General features: G+C 42.9%; 1 protein-coding gene across 1 annotated transcript; it reads right to left on the reverse strand.

Moving 5' to 3' along the window:
- Nucleotides 1-17,368: 17,368 nt before the first annotated feature.
- On the reverse strand, nt 17,369-18,183 carry LOC138908609 (uncharacterized). The gene is made up of 2 exons (XM_070199288.1): nt 17,887-18,183; nt 17,369-17,770 (listed from the first exon to the last, which is right to left on the reverse strand). Exons 1-2 carry the CDS (start codon nt 18,181-18,183, stop codon nt 17,369-17,371), a joined length of 699 nt encoding a protein of 232 aa, XP_070055389.1.
- Nucleotides 18,184-19,755: the final 1,572 nt, after the last annotated feature.

A 19,755-nucleotide genomic window follows, 5' to 3' on the forward strand; every position in this document is an offset into this window, starting at 1 on the left:
TTCATTTCCCAAATTTTCAAGACCAAAAACACAAGAGGCGATTTTCCAAAGGCCATCGCTTCCCCAAGTCATAGGTAAGTGATTCTAAACTGGTTTCTTTCAATCTTTCCCTACATTTCTCATGATTTCAATTTAAAAATCTATGGTTTTCATGGAAGAATTAGGGGTTAGGGTAGAAAATAGAGATTTCGAGAATTTGGGAATTTAGACCTCAATTTGGGGTCGGGGTGAATGGGTAGAAGGATTTTGGTCCGAACCTCAGATTTTGACCAAGCGGGCCCGAGGTCGATTTTTGACTTTTTAGAGGAAAGAAAATTGGAAAATTTAACTTACGCAATATAATTGATTCCTTAGGCAATATTTGATATTATTGAGTCATTTTTGAATAGATACGAGTGGTTTGGAGGTGAATTCCGAGGGTGATGCCGAGGAAGAGTGTAAAGCACGAAGGGTGATGCCGTGCATGATTTATTTATATTGTGAGGAAGAGAGTAAAAGCACGAAGGGTGATGCCGTGCAATCTTATTTATTACTTGGTGAGGTTGAGAGTAAAAGCATGAATGGTGATGCCGTGCCGATTTTTCCTTGGTGTCTTAATTGCTCCATTCGTTTAAAGATTTCCGGTTTAATTTTGTCTTTTCATTATTCTCACTCTTTATATGGTATTTCCTCCACTGTATGTTCCCCTCCCATTATTTCTGCATTATTGTATTTACTTATTGTTGTTGCCTCTGGCATGATTATACTGTTTAGGTTATATGTAAGTGTCTTGTCTTAGACTCGTCACTACTTTGCCGAGGTTATGCTCGACACTTACCAATACATAGGGTCAGTTGTACTGATGCTACACTCTGCTCTTTTTGTGTAGATTTTGATACCGGTTCAGGTTGATCGAGATTTGCTACTGGTCCGCTTTCCGGAGACTCAAGGTAGATCTGTCGGCGTTCACAAACCTTGAAGTCCCCATCTATCCTTTATGTCTTACTGTTTTCTTTCATTCAGACAGTTGTATTTCTTTCAGACTATTACTTGTTGTAAATTTTAGAATACTCATAAATTGTGACTCCAGATCCGGGTAGTAGTAGTTAATACAGATTTATGATATTTCACACTTGTTATAATTCATTATAGTTAATTAATGTTAATTACTGAATGGAAATTAGAAATTGGTAAATGATTCTCTAACGTTGGCTTGCCTAGCAAGTGAAATGTTAGGCGCCATCACGGTCCCGTCGGTGGGAAATTTTGGGTTGTGACAATTGGTATCAGAGCACAGGTTGCCTAGGTTTCACGATTCACGAGCAAGCTTAGTAGAGTCTGAAAGATCGGGACGGAGACGTCTGTGCTTATCTTCCAGAGGCTATGAAGTTTAGGAAAAAGTTTCACTTCTATTCTTCTCTGTCTTGCGATTTTGCTTTCTCAATACTGATTGAACTCTTATACTCTTATTCTCTCACAGTTGGGGAGAACACATGTCGCTTCCTCAGCTAAGCAGCAGCCAGAGCCTCCAGTGACAGCTCCTACGCGGGGCAGAGGTCGAGGTCGAGGCAGGGGCAGGGATAAGCCTAGGGCCCGAGCAGCAGCCCCAGCAGTGGAGCCTCAGATAGAGATTGACGAGGAGGTTCCAGCCCAGACTGTTCCTGTCGGGCCAACTCAGGTTCCGGAGGGGTTCATTGCTACCCCAGTACTTCAGGACGCTTTGGTCCGTTTGGGCCTTATGGAGAGTGTGGCCCAGACTAACGCATTTCCTATGGCACCAGTAGTCTCTCAGGATGGGGGCGAAGCCCAGACTACTACCACTCCCGCTCCGGGGCAGATAGCTCCCCAGTATCAGGCTCCAGCAGCTCAGCTAGTCAGATTAGTTCAGCCGGTTATTGCGGCATAGGTCGGAGATGGGCCAGCTATGTCTTATAAGGCTTTATGGAGATTGGACAGGTTTCTCAAGATCTTTCCTGTTCACTTCAGCGGTGCTCCTTCAGAGGATCCCCATGAGTATCTTGACAGCTGTCACGAGGTTTTACGGAACATGGGTATAGTGGAGACGAATGGGGTCAATTTTGCTGCATTTCAGATGACTGGTTCTACCAAGAAATGGTGGAGAGATTACTTGTTGACCAGACCAGTTGGGTCGCCTGCTCTTACTTGGGACCAGTTCTCCCAGCTCTTCATAGAGAAGTTTCTGCCTATCACATTGAAGGAGGAGCATCGCCGTCAGTTTGAGCGTCTCCAGCAGGGCAGTATGACTGTTACTCAGTATGAGACCCGTTTTATGGATTTGGCTCGTCATGCTATTCTTCGACTTCCCACCGAGAGAGAGAGAGGGTGGGGAGGTTTGTTGATGGACTTGTTCAGCCTATCAGATTGCATATGGCTAAGGAGACTGGGAGTGAGATTTCCTTTCAGGCGGCTGCTAATGTCGCCAGACGGGTCGAACTAGTTCTTACTCAGGGAGGTCAGGGGTCTGACAAGAGATCTCGTCATTCCGGTGAGTTCAGTGGTGCCTCACCTAGAGGCAGGAGTACCTTTGGTAGAGGCCATCCTCCCAGGCCGTTTCATTCAGCGCTTCAGGCATCTCATGGTTCCTCAGGTGGTCGTGGCCCTTAGATACATTATTCCGACCAGCTAGCCTACAGTGCACCACCAGCTCCTATTAGTGCACCTCCACAACAGAGTTATTAGGGTGGTTATTCAGGACGACATGGTCAGTTTCAGTGTCAGCAGTCATAACAGCCGAAGTTATATTATACTTGTGGTGATTCGAGGCACATTGCTAGATTTTGCCCTCGGGCAACGGGAAGCTCACAACATTAGAGTTCTCGTGCCATGGTTTCGGCACCAGTTGCTGCACCACCTGCTCAGCCAGCTAGAGACAGGGGTCAGGCAGCCAGAGGTAGAGGTCAGACAGTTAGAGGTGGAGGCCAGGCTGTTAGAGGTGGAGACCAGCCAGATAGAGGCTGTCCTAGGGACGTAGTTTAGGGTGATGGGGCCCAGCCCCAGTGTTATGCTTTCCCAGCCAGGCCTGAGGCTGAGTCATCTGACGTTGTTATCACGCGTACTGTTTCAGTTTGTAGTAGAGATGCTTTAGTTCTATTTGATCTGAGATCTGCTTACTCCTATGTGTCATCCTATTTTGCTTCCTATTTGGTTGTGCCCCGTGATTCTTTGAGTGCTCCTGTGTATGTGTCCATACTAGTGGGAGATGCTATTATTGTAGGTCGTGTTTATTTTTCATGTGTGGATACCATTGGGAGTCTTGAGACTCGTGTAGAACTTCTACTTCTTGACATGGTGTATTTTGATGTCATACTAGGTATGGATTAGTTGTCCCCTTATCATGCTATATTAGATTGTCACGCCAAGACGGTGACCTTAGCCTTGCAAGGGTTGCCTCGATTAGAGTGGAGAGGGAATCTTGGCCATTCTGCCAGCAGGGTTATCTCTTATGTGAAGGCTTGGCATATGGTCGAGAATGGGTGTCTAGCTTATTTGGCTTATGTCCACAATTCTAGTGCGGAGGTTCCTTCCATAGATTCGGTGTCGGTTGTTCGTGAATTTCCAGAGGTGTTTCTTGCAGACCTACCGGGGATGCCATCCGACAGGGATATTGATTTCTGCATTGATTTGGCTCCGGGCACTCAGCCTATTTCCATTCCGCCATATCGCATGGCCCCGCTAGAGTTGAAAGAATTGAAGGAGCAGTTGCAAGATTTGCTTGATTAGGGATTCTTTAGACCTAGTGTCTCGCCCTGGGGTGCACCTGTGTTATTTGTGAAGAAGAAAGATGGATCGATGAGGATGTGTATAGATTATCGGCAGTTGAACAAAGTCACCACTAAGAACAAATATCCATTACCGAGGATTGATGATTTATTTGATCAGCTTCAGGGTGCCAAGGTGTTTTCAAAGATTGATTTGAGATCTGACTACCATCAGTTAAGGATTAGGGCATCCGATGTTCCTAAGACAGCTTTTCGGACTCGGTATGGGCATTATGAATTTCTAGTGATGTCATTTGGGCTGACAAATGCCCCAGCAACATTCATGGATATGATGAACCGGGTGTTCGAACCCTATTTGGATTGCTTTTTTTGTTTATTGATGATATCTTGATCTGCTCCCACAGTCAAAAGGAGCATGAGCAGCACCTTCGGATTATTCTACAGACTCTGAAAGACAGCCAGTTATATGCTAAGTTCTCAAAATGTGAGGTTTGGTTGAGTTCAGTTGCTTTCTTGGGTCATGTTGTATCATCAGAGGGTATTCAGGTGGATCCCAAGATGATTAAGGCAGTCCAGAATTGGCCTAGACCCACATCAGCTATAGAGATCCGTAGTTTCCTAGGTTTTGCAGGCTATTACCGTCGATTTGTGGAGGTGTTTTCATCCATAGCAGCCCCATTGACCAGATTGACCCAGAAGGGTGCCCCGTTCAGGTGGTCAGACGAGTGTGAATCGAGCTTTCAGAACCTCAAGATAACTTTGACTACGGCACCGATATTGGTGTTACCACAGGTTCAGGATCTTATACAGTATATTGTGACGCATCTCGTATTGGTCTGGGTGCGGTGTTGATGCAGGGTGGCATGGTTATTGCATATGCTTCACGATAACTGTCGATAAGAATTACCCTATTCATGATCTAGAGCTGGCAGCCATTATTCACGCGCTGGATATTTGGAGGCACTATATTTACGGCATGCCATGTAAGGTATTCACTGATCATTAGAGGTTGCAGTATTTGTTCAAGCAGAAGGAACTCAATTTGAGACAGAGGAGGTGGCTGGAGCTATTGAAAGACTATGATATCACCATATTGTATCATCCTGGGAAGGCCAATGTGATGGCCGATACTTTGAGTAGAAAGTCAGTCAGTATGGGTAGCCTTGCATATATTTCAGTTGGTGAGAGACCGCTTTCATTGGATGTTCAGGCCTTGGCCAACCAATTCGTGAAGTTAGATGTTTCCGATACCAGTCGTGTTCTAGCTTGTACAGTCGCTCGGTCTTCCTTGTTTGAGCGCATCAGAGATTGGTAGGATGGCGATCGCCATTTACTTGTCCTTAGAGACACAGTGCTGCACGATGGTGCCAAGCAGGTTACCGTCGGAGATGACAGAGTTTTAAGGATGCATGATCGTAGTTGTGTGCCTAATATGGGTGGACTTCGTGAGTTGATCCTTGTGGAGTCCCACAGTTCCCGGTATTCTATTCATCCGGGCGCCGCCAAGATGTATCAGGACTTGAGGCAGCATTATTGGTGGAGGCGAATGAAGAAGGACATAGTTACCTATGTAACTCGGTGCCTAAATTACCAGCAAGTAAAGTGCGAGAATCAGAAACCTGGTGGTTTAATTCAGAGGTTAGATATTCCTGAGTGGAAGTGGGAGCGTATCATTATGGACTTTGTTGTTGGACTCCCACAGACTCAGAGGAAGTTCGATGCAGTTTGGGTCATTGTAGACAAGCTGACTAAGTCAGCGTATTTCATTCCCGTGGCAGTTACCTTTTTCTTAGAGCGGTTTGGAGAGATTTATATTCGTGAGATCGTCCATTTTCACGGTGTGCCCGTGTCTATTATTTCTGATTGAGGTACACAGTTTACCTCGCACTTTTGGAGGGCAGTTTAGTTTGAGTTGGGTATGCGGGTTGAGTTGAGCATAACATTTCATCCTCAGATGGACGGGCAGTCCGAGCGTACTATTCAGATCTTGAAGGATATGCTCCGCGCCTATGTTATTGACTTTGGAGGTTCTTGGGATCGGTTTTTGTCATTAGCGGAGTTTGCCTACAATAACAGCTACCAGTCGAGCATTCAAATGGCTCCCTATGAGGCATTATATGGTAGACGGTGCAGGTATCTAGTTGGGTGGTTCGAGCCGGGGGAGGATCGGTTATTGGGTACAGATTAAGTTCAGGAGGCCTTGGACAAGGTCAAGATTATACATGATCGATTTCGTATAGCTCAGTCCAGGAAAAAGAGTTATGCTGACCGTAAAGTTCGTGATATTGCATTCATGGTTGGAGAAAGAATATTGCTTCGGGTATCGTCCATGAAGGGTGTTATGAGATTTGGAAATAAGGGCAAGTTGAGCCCTAGGTATATCGGGCCATTTGAGATCCTCGAGAGAGTGGGGGAGGTAGCTTATCGACTTGCGTTGCATCCAGGATTATCCCCAGTTCATCCGGTATTCCATGTTTCTATGCGCCAAAAATAACATGGTGACCCGTTCCATGTGTTAGATTTCAGCTCTGTCCAGTTGGACATGGATTTGATTTACGAGGAGCCGGTGGCCATTCTAGACCAGCAGGTTCGTCAGTTGAGGTCAAAGAGTTACCCTTCAGTTCGAGTGCAGTGAAGAGGTCAGCCTATTGAAGCAGCTACTTGGGAGTCCGAGTCCGATATGCGGAGATGATATCCCCACCTTTTCACCAGCCCAGGTATTTTTCTATGTCCGTTCGAGGATGAACAGTTGTTTTAAAGGTGGAGAATATAATGACCCAAAAGGTCATCTTGTATTTTAGAACTCGAATCTGTGCTCTTAAGCCTTACAAATATCATTTTTTTACCTTTCTCGATTTGCGTGCGCAGTCCGAGCAAGTGTCCGGAAATCTTTTATGTTGACAACTAATGAAAATAAGAATTTTTGCCTTAAAAATTGATTTTTAGTTGACTTACAATAATTTTGGTAAACGGGCCCGAATCCATGCTTTGACGGTCCCGATAGGTCCGTATCGAATTATGGGACCTGGGCGTATGCCCGGAATCGAATTTGAAGGTCCCTAGCTTGAGTTATGAATTTTTGATGAAAATTAAAAGTTTGAAAATTATTTATTTTTAAGAATTGATTGATATTTGGCATTGTTAGTATCGGGTCCGTATTTTGATTCTGGAGCCCGGTATAGGTTCATTATGATATTTAAGACATGTTTGTGAAATTTGGTGAGAAATGGAGTTGATTTGACGTGAATCAGACGTCCAGTTGAGAAATTAGAAGTTTTAAAGTGTTCTTGAGGAGTTCATTTGATTTGGTGCTAAATTTAGACTTTTAGGTGTTATTTTGGCTATTTGATCATGCGAGCAAGCTCGTATGATATTTTTAGACTTGCGTGCATGTTTGGTTTGGAGCCCCGAGGGCTCGGATGAGTTTTGGATAGGCCATAGAGTGATTTGGACTTAGAAACAAATAGCTGGTGTGCTTCAGCTGTGTTGCAGGCCTCAGACCTCGGAAATGCGAGGTCAGGGTTGGCATTTGCGATCACTGAAGAGGTCGCATTTGCGATGTTCTCATCGGAAATACGAAGAGAAGCTGGGCCAGCCTGTGTTTGCAAATGCGAATATTTCTTCGAATTTGCGAAGGGAGTCTGGGAGGGGTATAGATCGCAAATGCGATCTTTTGTCCGCATTTGCGAGGTCAGTGATCGCAATTGCTACACTTTTCTTGCATTTACGAAGGGCATCAGAATTGTGAAGGCTTCGCAATTACGATATCCCCTTCGCAATTGCGAGCTTCGCATTTGCGAAGCTCAGGTCGCAAATGCGACGTATGCAGCTGAACAAAATGACTTTTGGACGGGAATTTTCAATCATTTCCCAAATTTTCAAGACCAAAAACACAAGAGGCGATTTTCCAAAGACCATCTATTCCCCAAATCATAGGCAAGTGATTCTAAACTGGTTTCTTTCAATTTTTCACTACATTTTTCAAGATTTGAACCTAAAAAATCTAAGGTTTTCATGGTAGAATTAGGGGTTAGGGTAGAAAATAGGGATTTCGGGAATTTGGGGATTTAGACCTCAATTTGGGGTCGGATTCCAAAACTAATTACATATTCGGGCTCGGGGATGAATGGGTAGAAGGATTTTGGTCTGAACCTCGGGTTTTGACTAAGTGGGCCCGGGGTCGATTTTTCGACTTTTTGGAGGAAAAGAAAATTGGAAAATTTAACTTACGCAATATAATTGATTCCTTTGTCAATATTTGATATTATTGAGTCATTTTAGTGACCTTCAGAGCGAGGTAAGTGTCGTGTCTAACTTTGGCTTGAGGGAATAGGTATTGTGTGAGTAACTGCTACGTGTTTTGTTGTTGGATACGATGTATAGTTGAGGTGACGAACATCTATACGTTGTGGTCGAGTCATAGCATGCGAGTGAAATTCCATTTTCTTGCAAATTTGTAAATCTTAAATCTTGTTATCCATGCTTACTGTTGTTGTTGAAATGTTGGGAGACTTGTACTCGGTTCCTCCAAGGTTGATAAAATTTTGAAAGTAATCATTGATGAAATATTGATTTCTTTTGAATCTTCTCTTTATTCGTTGTTATTGATTCCATGAATTATGAGGAAGAGTGTAAAGCACGAAGGGTGATGCCGTGCATAATTTATTTATATTGTGAGGAAGAGTGTAAAGCACGAAGGGTGATGCCGTGCATGATTTATTTATATTGTGAGGAAGAGAGTAAAAGCACGAAGGGTGATGCCGTGCAATCTTATTTATTACTTGGTGAGGTTGAGAGTAAAAGCACGAAGGGTGATGTCATGCTGATTTTTCCTTGCTGTCTTAATTGCTCAATTCATTTAAAGATTTCCGGTTTAATTTTGTCTTTTCATTATTCTCACTCTTTATGTGGTATTTTCCCCACTGTATGTTCCCCTCCCATTATTTCTGCATTATTGTTTTTACTTATTGTTGTTGCCTCTAGCATGATTATACTGTTCAGGTTATATATGAGTGTCTTGTCTTAGCCTCGTCACTACTTCGCCGAGGTTAGGCTCGACACTTACCAGTACATGGGGTCGGTTGTACTGATGCTGCACTTTGTACTTTCTGTGTAGATTTTGATACCGGTTCAGGTTGATCGAGATTTGCTACTAGTCCGTTGTTCGGAGACTCAAGGTAGATCTATCGGCCTTCACAAACCTTGAAGTCCCCGTCTATTCTTTATGTCTTACTGTTTTCTTTCATTCAGACGGTTGTATTTCTTTCAGACTATTACTTGTTGTAAATTCTAAAATGCTCGTAAATTGTGACACCATATCCGGGTGGTAGTAGTTAATACATATTTATGATATTCCGCACTTGTTATATTTCATTGTAGTTAATTAATGTTAATTACTGAATGGAAATTAGAAATTGGTAAATGATTCTCTAACGTTGGCTTGCCTAGAAAGTGAATGTTAGGCGCCATCACAGTCCCGTCGGTGGGAAATTTCGGGTCGTGACATTTCCCCTAATGCATCCTACCAAACGATCCCTAAAAGTAATGCCGGGGTAAAATTTCTTGCTCTGGCTTGGAAGATCCACAAAATAATTTGGGAGATATTAATTTCTCATGTGTGCATATATATAACATCTCTATTTGCATAGAAATACAACCCAATATACTAATTTTATTTACATAGCCAATAAAAAAGATTACAACTATGTAACCAACAAAATATAGCCTAAATTGTTTACCCGTAAAACAGTATAGTTGAATTTATACATGGTTTCTAGACAAGTGAACTAATTTGATCATGAAATAATGCAATAATTGAAGAAATGTACAATACTTAGCCATAAAATGTAGATGAAACAACAGAGATGATAGTTCCGGGAACAAGATTTCCGGGCACAACAATGATGAGATCAAAACCCAGGAAAGTAAGATTCTATTAAGCTTTGTATAGAATATAGTGTAAGTTTAGCTAGAAAATTCATCTCCTTTACAATGTTAACTAGGCTCACTATTTATAGTTGTGTCTAGGGAAGGTGGTCCAAGGATCATGCCCTCATTTAAAGTCAATTATGAGGGTCATTGATGAAAATGTAACAGTGAACATAAAGTCCAAATTCTCTATAACGGGCCATCGCTCTTAATGCTGCAAAATATTCCTTATTAAATGCTACCGGGCGCAGAGCATTTAATAAACCTTTATGAATGTTATCCCTTCTAGTGACAAGCGGAATGACTGCTTTCGGTCTTTGGCTATCCTCGTCTTGGGTTCCATGTGTCTTTCCTTTAGATGACCACGTGTCATATCATATTTTATCGTATATAGATAGCCCCCCGCTTTCCGGTGACATAACTTTGTGTTACCCGGAAGTTGGTAGAAATACTCTTTTGGCGGGAATTACTATAACTCCCTCTGAATGCTTCTGACGGTTGATTAGACGAACGTCTCTCCGCATTTAATGCCCCGAGCAGGCGTCATCCCACGATTCAGCACGACCTTTGCTGATTATCGAGGTAATCATGGCCATGAATTTAACCGCCAAAATTTTACTTATACGCATCATTCTTTTCCTTTGCACTTCATAATTTCTCTAGCTTCTGATTTGCATCTTTGTTCTCCATCCTTTCTCTAATTCTATTCAAACAAAAACCTTTTCCTTCTTCTTATTCAATGGCTTCTTCCTCCAAGCGTGCCGATTCTTCAAAAAAAAAAGAACAAAGCCGAGGACTCTACTCCTCCAACGGTAGGTTCCATCATCCCAAGAAGACTAAGTACCACAAAGGACTTTGAAGAGAAATTCCCTACTGCTAACCCTAGTACATGGGCTGTTAGTAAGTACCCTTCTTCTATTCGTCCTTCCAGTATTCCTGCTGTGAAGAAAGACTGTCGCTGCTATGAGTTGGATATCATTGCTCCTGATTTATCGGAGCGAATGACCCTTCCCAAGGAAGGTTTTACATACTTTTACATGTATCCATTTACTTTGAGTGCGTTTTCTTTGAGTGGAAATCTTGATTTCGTGATCGAGGAGATTTGCCTTCGCTACCGGGTGTGTTTGGAACAGGTAAGTCCTTCAGTGTGGAGGACGATCACCTGCCTTCGACGTTTGTGCTAGGAGACTGGAGAAGAGCTAATATTATCTCGTATGATGAATCTCTACTCCCCCAAAACTTTCCGTGGAGGTATTATAAACCTTTACAAATGTGGTCAAACATGCTCTGTTGACTAAAATGGATGATAACAATGACCGTTCGTAGACGGAACGGTTCGTTGCAGTTGCCACTAATAATATCATTGTGACAACGGCTTAATCCTTTCTGGCCGCTTGGAACCGCACTCGTATGATCTTTATCTTATATATTTTCTTTCACTAAATATTCTTCTATGGATGTATCGACTCTTCACCCTTCGTATATTTTCGCAACTCGATTGATCCCACTGGTGGTGGGAGGCTTGGATCGGTGGGTTCAGAAGATCTTGGATGTCACGACTCCCGAAACTCGTTTGTTGAAAGAACTGGCCCTTAGATACGGGTGGAAGGACAAAATTCATGGTAATATTTACTTTGATTCCATTTTTTTTTATATATGGAGAATTGGTCAAACCTGTCTGACTTGTTCATGAAATTAGGTCTATCTGTGGGCTCTGTTGCTATTCTTGAGGAGGACGTCTTGGCTGATCCTGCTGATACAGTGAGGCTGCTTCGGGAGGCACTTACTCGAACAGGTATCTCCGAGCCTGTTTCGGGCACAAACACTTCTTTACAGAGCCCCCGACCAGAGGATAAACAACCGAAGAGAAGACGTTCCTCTACGGCCGGGGAAAGGAATAAGAGGGCAAAGACTGATGCCCCCGAGTCATATCCAGTGGAGATGGTGACCAGTCCTCCTTCCGGGCCGGTCATAGACACCGTGATGATTGATGATGAAGAATAATCTAGTGATGAGGGAGATTCTTTAGATAGAAGGCGATGATCCTCATCATCTCAACATGATGATCGACCTATTGAGATAGTTACACCAACCGAGGACGATGTATCGACACTTTGGGGAGAATTTGATTTGCTAGATTCCAACTCCCATTTTCGGGCCCCAAGTGCTGTGTACGGTACTGCAGGGCTGAGTACCGGATCCCTGCCATCTTTGGTTGGCGACCATCCATCAACCAACACTGAATTTGATGCAACTGCTTCTCACCCTTCATCCACTCTTCCACTAGCAGCTACTACATTATTTCCACCTTCATCCACTATTCCACCAGCAACTGCTAGATCATATATGCCGATCGCACCTGACCATAGAGAGGGTGTTCCTCTTCCCCAGTCCCCAGTTCATGGGAATTAGGGAAACATTATGCTGACCCTTCCGCAGAGCTACAAAAGAGGAGGAATGTTATCCTTTCGATCTCTACCGGGTGCAACCCGCTCTCCCGACCGGTGGAGCTTGCTAACTCTATGAAGCCTTTGGCTTTAGAGAAAGATTGGGAAAATATTCAAGCACTCTAGGGGGAGTGTTTGTTGAACAATGCCATGCACAATTCCGCAGCGGTGCGTTCCTTTCTTCCTTTGTTATTTCTTCTACTTTTGTATGAATATATTCTAAGTTTTACTTCTTCTTGTTTTGTAGGTCAACTTTCTTACTTCTGAGGGACTTTAGAGGTTGATTTGTGAGAAGGAGGAACTTACTTCTGAACGGAATCAACTTTTGGTGGAACGGGACCAAACTGTTCTCCGCCTCTCGGAACTAGAAACCAACGCTACTGAGGTCGTTGTTTTGGAGGCTTGTTTGCAGCAAAGCAAGCAAGAAGTGGTAACTCTTAGCCAAGAAATTGGCCCGCTAAGGGTTGGATTTGATGAAGCCATGACCAAATGGGCTGAAGTCTAGGATGTCGTTCTTACTTAAACCGAGCGCGAGGCTGCTACTGCCGAAAAAGTGACTGACTTAGATGCGGCCTTGAACTCAAAAATTGAAGAGCTTGCTGTTGTGAGGGAGAAACATGCCCAGTTGGAAGAGAAGTACAAGAAAACTATCAAGCACAATATGCGCTTTAGTTCTACCGTCCATGACCTTGATGTTAGCCTCAGATCTATTAAGTCCGCCTGGGAAAGCCTTTCTACCAAGGTTACCCAACTCAAATAAGAACTTAAGTGCCGAGCGACTTCCCTGGCTATCGAAAGAACTTATGCCATGTACAACACAAGGAGAAAAATCTTGGAAGAGGCGAAATCAAGTATCATTGACTATGATGCTGAAATTGCTAAGGCCCGAGAGCTTGAGTTGGCTGCTAAAAATGGACTCCCGACGCAGTCTGATGCTCCTGGTTCTTCTGGCTTTGGTTCTGAGTTTTCGGGAATTGAAGAGGAATCGGAGAGAGACGATGCTAAAAACAAGACTGGGGAAAACGTCGAGCCATCGGTGGACCAACCTACTTCTCCCGGGGATGCAGACACTTCTCTTCCTCCTGGTTCCGGAGACACTACAGTTTAGCTTTTCTTTTCTTTTTTCCATTTTTTACTTTCACCATTTTGGCACGTTCTTGTAAATAAAGACATATTTTTTCTCAAGTATTGTTTGGGTCTTACTTTCATTTGATTATCCATGCAAGTCTTTAACCCTTGCATTTGCTTAAGAATTTTGCACACATTTTTTTGTTCACGCTTTACTATGTGTAGTCTTGGATGTATTTTTCTCGAAGCACTTTGGTTCCGAGCATTATCCCTTTTACATGAGGGTTTCTATAAGTATTTGCGCAAGTTTACGTTTTGCGACCTTTCGTGTACGTTTCGGGTGCATTTTTTCTCAAAGGCATTTTGATTCCGGGCACATATTCTTCCGAAACCAACCCTTTTACGTGAGGGTTTTCATAATAGAGGACCCTCTTATGTTTACGGTGCTTTTGAAGTGGATGTCTCCTGTTTATTATGGAACTAACATTTGAAGTACTTGTTTAACTTTCAAATGACAAAGTTAGTTTATCGTTCAAACAAGAAACAACATAAAAACAAAAGAATTTCATTTCATATAATTCTTTCTATTTTCAAAAGTACACAAGGATTTATTATGCTAAAAACAATTGCCATTACTTGTGGCTATCTTGTAAAACTTGTTTCTACGGGGCTGGCTACGCAGTCCCCAGTCCCGATGATGCATTTCATTTTCGATTCCCAGTTGACGTGGCAGTCAATGTTTCCGTATCCTCGTGTCATTCCCCCCAGTGTTCGAATGCGAAGAATGCGAATTGGAACACTGGCTTGTGCCTTCAATGGTTCTATCAATGAATTGCTAGATAATCCTGAACTCAGCAACATACCTTACTTCCCCTTAGGAATCCATGCTATCGAGCAAAAGACTATCTATCAATCTTCTAGTGGTTTGTGCTCGTGAACGGTCGAGTAACCTTTGTTCGGTAGCAAACTTAGCTTCCCGGTGGGAATTTTCTATCGAGCCGAATATTATCTAACAGTCCCCGAGTGGAAACTTGTTTGTTTGCCTTATTATCAAAGGTCTTATTGCTGCTTTCTTCATAGTACGCTTTCTATCAGTGGCTCGTTTAAAACCTTGCTAGAAAAACCCAATCGGGACAAAAACTTAACGAAGGGAAAAAGAGTGCAACACATACTTTCTGCTTGAATAATGCTCATCAACAATAATATCTTTTGAGGTGTACCACGTTCCAGTTGCTAGGCAACTTGTCTTTATTCTGGTTCTCCAACCCGTACGAACCTTTCCCAGTGATAGCTTAAATCTGGTAGGGACCTTCCCACGTTGGACCTAGCTTCCAGGCATTGAGATCCCGAGTATTTTGGATTACTTTCCTCAAAACCAGGTCTCCTACTTTGAAATAACGGAGGTTGGTTCTTCGATTATAATATTGCTCCATTCTTTGCTTTTGAGCTGCCATTCTTACACTCACCAAGTCCCTACATGCCTTGAGCAGTTCCAAGTTTATTAACATTGCTTAGTTGTTCGATTCTTCATCTTCCTGAAAATATCTCAAAGTGGGTTCACCCACTTCCACGAAGATTAGGGCTTCAACACCGTACACAAGGGAAAATGAGTTTCTCATGTGCTCGATTTGGCCATTGTTCGATAGGCCCATAGAACTCCGGGCAATTCTTCGGGCCATTTGCCTTTTTCTACTTCCTACCTTTTCTTGAGTTTTTGAATAATCACTTTGTTTGTCGATTTCGATTGACTGTTTGAGCTCGGATGATAAGGATAAGATGTGATCCTTTTTATCTTCAAATCATCGGGGAACTTTGTAACTTTTGCACCGATAAATTGTGGCCCATTGTCACATGCTATTTCTTTTGGTATTTCGAACCTGCAAATTATATTTTCCCATAGGAAATTTACCACTTCGCGTTCTCCGATCTTCTGATAAGGTCCAACTTTCACCCATTTAGAAAAATAGTCAGTCAGAATTAAAAGAAACGTGCAACTTGAGTTATAACGTGCAGCTTGGCACGTAATGCCCATGATGCCATGTGCACGAGATATTCAATTATTTCATTTCTCTAGTCCCAGACCAGACTAGTCAAATTTACCTTATAGTAACCATCTGTATCTAGGACTGAGTTCATTAGTTGCACTACCATCTCGAACTCCGATCCCTTTATTTTCGTCGATGGTCCTAAGTTTGCTAATGCGGCCGCTTTTGTGTTATCCTCCCTCGGGATATGAGTAATTGACCACTCCGGGAATCATTCCAAAAGAGCCTGGACCTTTACCACGTATTGTTGCATACGTTCTTCTTTGGTATCAAAGATCCTCTATACCTGATTTACCACCAGCTGCGAGTTACATTTTATTTCGATAACCTCATAATCAAGTCACTGAGACAATTCGATCCCTGCAATCAAAGCTTCATACTCTGCTTCATTGTTAGTTAAAGGGATCATTCTGATGGCTTGCCTTAAGGTTTTCCCCGAAGACGTGATTAAGGCTATTCTGAGTCCGGACCCTTTTACGTTGGAAGCTCCATCCGGAAATAAGATCCATACCCCCGATGTTGATTCCGACACCATTACTGCCTCCTTGGTTACTCGAGGCAGTAGTCCCGGACTAAAATCGACCACGAAGTCAACCAAGACTTGCGACTTAATCGAAGTCCTTGGTTTATATTCTATTTCAAACTCATTCATTTCGATGGCCCATTTAGCCAATATGCCTGAGAGCTCGGGTTTATGGAGGATGTTCCACAAAGGGAAAGTAGTCACCACAGTTATCGAGTGGCACTGGAAATAGGGTCTTAGCTTCCGAGCGGCGACTACGAGAGCTAAGGCCAGTTTTTCCAAATGTAGGTAGCGAGTGTTTGCTCCCATTAAAATTTTTCTAATGTACTAAATGGGAAATTGCATACCTTCGTCCTCCCGGACTAGAATCGCACTTACCGCAACTTCTAAAACCGCGAGGTACACTAGCAATGATTTACCTTCTTTTGGTTTTGAGAGAAATGGAGGGCTTGATAAGTACTTTTTCAGGTCCCTCAGAGCCTACTAGCACTCCGGTGTCCATTCAAAATTATATTTCTTTTGAGGAGTGTGAAGAAGTGATGACATTTTTTCGCCGTTCGGGAAATGAACCTGCTCAAAGCTGTTAATTTTCCTGTGAGCCTTTGGACTTCCTTTACGTTTGACAATTGATCTGGGTATATACTCTATAGTCTTGATTTTGTTGGGGTTTACCTCAATTCCCCTTTGTAAGACCAGAAATCCTAGAAACTTACTAGAACTGACTCCGAACACGCACTTCTCGGGATTAAGTTTTATGTTATGCTATCTCAGGATGTCGAATGTTTCTTGCAAATGCTTAAGGTGGTCACCTACATTCAAAGACATAACGAGCATATCGTCTATATAAACTTCCATAGTCTTTCGTATTTTCTTTTCAAACATCTTATTTATGAGTCGTTGATAAGTGGTTGCGGCCTTTTTTAACCCTAAGGGCATCACATTGTAACAATATGTACCGAAATTCATTATAAACAAAGTCTTTTCCTGATCTTACGGGTTCATCTTGATTTGGTTATACCCGGAATAAGCATCGAGGAAACTTATTAACTCGTGCCCGGTCGAGGCATCAATCATTTGATCGATATTTGGCAGTGGGAACGAGTCTTTCGGGCACGCCTTATTAATGTCTTTATAGTCTATACATATGCGAACTTTATTTTTCTTATTGGGAACTACTACTACATTGGCTAGCCAGTCCGGATATCTTACCTCTCGGATCAAACTGATATTAAGCAAACGGGTTACCTCTTCTTTGACGAATTTATTCCTGGCCTCGGCAATATGTCATTTCTTTTGTCTTACCGGAGGTACATTGGGATACAAACTCAACTTGTGAATGGATACTTCCGTCGGGATACCATTCATATCCTCGTGTGACCATGCAAAACAATCGACATTAAAATTAAGGAATTCAATAAAACCAGATTTAAGCTCCGGGTGCAGTCCTGTTCCCAAATGGATTTTTCTTTTTAGGAATTTTTTGAAAAATGCTACTTGCTCCAGTTCCTCCGCCGTGGAATTCGTTGCGTCCGTCTCTTCTGGAACTTGAAAATATATCAGCACTTGATAATGTTCTGACAACTCTGCTCCCAGGCTAAGTTCTTCTAGCTTGGGAGTAGGTTCCGGTTCCTGTAATTGCTATGTCGTGTGCTCCTTCCCTTTGATACTGGAAACCGAAATTGCATTCATCTCCCTTAATGCCAGTTCATCACCTCTTGTCTGCTTGATTCCCTCGGGCGTTGGAAACTTCAGCAATTGATGATATGTTGAGGTTACATCTTTCATCTCGTGTAACCATGATCTTCCCAGGATGATATTGTATCCCATGACACCATCTACTACTTCGAAGAGAGTTGTTTTCATTACTCCTTCAGCATTTGTGAGCAGCAAAATCTCTCCCCAGGTCATCACGCTCGCAAGGTTAAATCCAACGAGGAGCTTTATTAACGGAATAATGCTTCCGGTAAGTTTATCTTGCTCCAATACTCTCCATTGTATGATAATAGCCGAACTTCCTTGATCCACTAGAACACGTTTAATCTTAAAATCAACACATTGAAAGAAATTACTAGTGCATCATTGTGTGGTAACAATCTGTCTGCGTCCTCCTCCATGAAAGTGATATCGTCTTCCCGGAGTCTTTTACTATGAGTTACAGATACTTTTGTCTTCTTCGCTACCGAAAAGGTGACCCCGTTAATCTCAGTCCTTCCGAAGATCATATTGATCATTTGGCATGGGGTTTCTTCTCCTACTTTCGAAGGTTCTGCATTGTCTCTATTACGACCATAATTGTTCTTAGCTCGGTCACTTGAGAATTCTATGAGGTGACCATTCTTTAATAGTATTGCCACCTCTTCTCGAAGGTGTCGACAGTCCCATGTTCGGTGGCCGTTCGTCCCATCGTATTCACACCATAAGTTGGGATCCCTCTGGCTGGAATCGGATCTCATAGGTCTCGGGAATCATGCCTTTTTAATGTTACTCATGGATGACATCAACTCCACTATATTAACGTTGAAGTTATATTCTGATAAGTTGGGGTAAGAAGGATCCTGAGACCCCGACGACTCTTTATCCTGAAGTGATCTATTTTTTTGACCACGATCGGTCCCTCTATCAACAGTGAACTTGTTTGCTGCCCGGAAGTTTCTTCCACGGCCTTCGATCAGCTCGTAAGGCAAAAACTGGCCCCTCGAAGTCCGTCTGTCCGCGTCATAGTTATCCTTTGATTTTTCTCTGCTTTTCTTCCGTCCTTTGGCTGATGATGTAGAATCGACCTGGTCATCTTCGATCCTTATGTTTGACTCGTACCGGTTGTGGACATCTGCCTAAGTTGTTGCCTGAAACTCAAGTAGTCTCTCCTTCAGCTTTCGGGAAGCGTCTGAGCTTCTCGGATTTAATCCTTTGGTGAATGCTTCAACTGCCCATTCACCCGGGACTGCCGGTACCAACATTCTTTCTTTCTGGAATCGGGTAACGAACTCTCGTAATAATTTGGATTCTCTTTGTGTATTCTTGAATATGTAAGCCTTTCGGGCTTGTACTTTTATGGCCCCGACATGAGCCTTGATGAAAGAATCCGCGAGCATCTCAAATAAATCTATGGAACACTCAGGTAATAATGAATACCACGTTAGAGGTCCCGTCATAAGAGTTTTCCAAATTACTTTAGCAACACAGATTTAATTTTGTGAGGAGCTAAATCATTTCTTTTTACTGCCATTGTGTAGATGGTAATATGCTCCTGTGGGTCTAAAGTCCCGTCATACTTTGGCACTTCAGGTATTTTGAACCGCTTCAGGATTAATTCTGGTGTCGCACTCGGCTTATACGGCAATTGAGTATACTTCTTTGAGTTCGCACCTTTCAATACTGGCGGCGCGCCTGAAATTCGGTCCATGCGGGTATTTACTTCCCTCATAAACCATAAAATTTCATTATTGAACGGGTCGTTCTCGTTATTGAGACCGGATCCGCTCCCCTAGCCTCGTCGGATCCCACTTCACCCCTGGGAGTGTTGTTGTCGACTCTATGCATTATTCGGTTTGCGGGAACACCGGGAAGAATTAGATCTCGTCTGTTTGCATTATTCGAAGCCCCCGATAGCACCTGCTTCAACTCCATCATAACCTTATCCGGCCACGTGAGATGGCCTAGAAATGATCGCGTGTTGCTCTTGCACGACCCTCACCGCATCCACGACATGCTCCTCATTAGCATCATTGGGAATTGTCTCCCGAACCGGTCGAGGGTACTGCCTGTCATGCACCAGCATGGCGTCATTCCCCTCATTGCGGGTGTCACTGATTGAATCCTCTAAATGAGGTTGATCCTCTCGAATTTCAGGGTTGTGCGTGTTGTTAAGAGTGTTATCTGCTATGTTTTGTGATTTTTACTAAGAGAAAATAATCAAATCACGTTAGATGAAACAACAGACATGACAGTTCTGGGAACAAGATTTCCGGGCACAGCAATGATGAGATTAAAAAGAGGGAAAGTAAGATTGTTTTAAGCTTTGTATA

This window comes from Nicotiana tomentosiformis, chromosome 1, assembly GCF_000390325.3.
Source record: "Nicotiana tomentosiformis chromosome 1, ASM39032v3, whole genome shotgun sequence".
In the NCBI taxonomy this organism is placed as follows: domain Eukaryota; kingdom Viridiplantae; phylum Streptophyta; class Magnoliopsida; order Solanales; family Solanaceae; genus Nicotiana; species Nicotiana tomentosiformis.

Excerpts from the sequence above, each read along its gene's own strand:
- LOC138908609 (XM_070199288.1), bottom strand. The coding sequence starts at position 18,183 with ATGAGATCCGATTCCAGCCAGAGGGATCCCAACTTATGGTGTGAATAC. Across the intron at positions 17,771-17,886 it reads CGAAGAAGACAAAAGTATCT|ATTAAACGTGTTCTAGTGGA; the intron begins GTAACTCATAGT and ends GTTGATTTTAAG.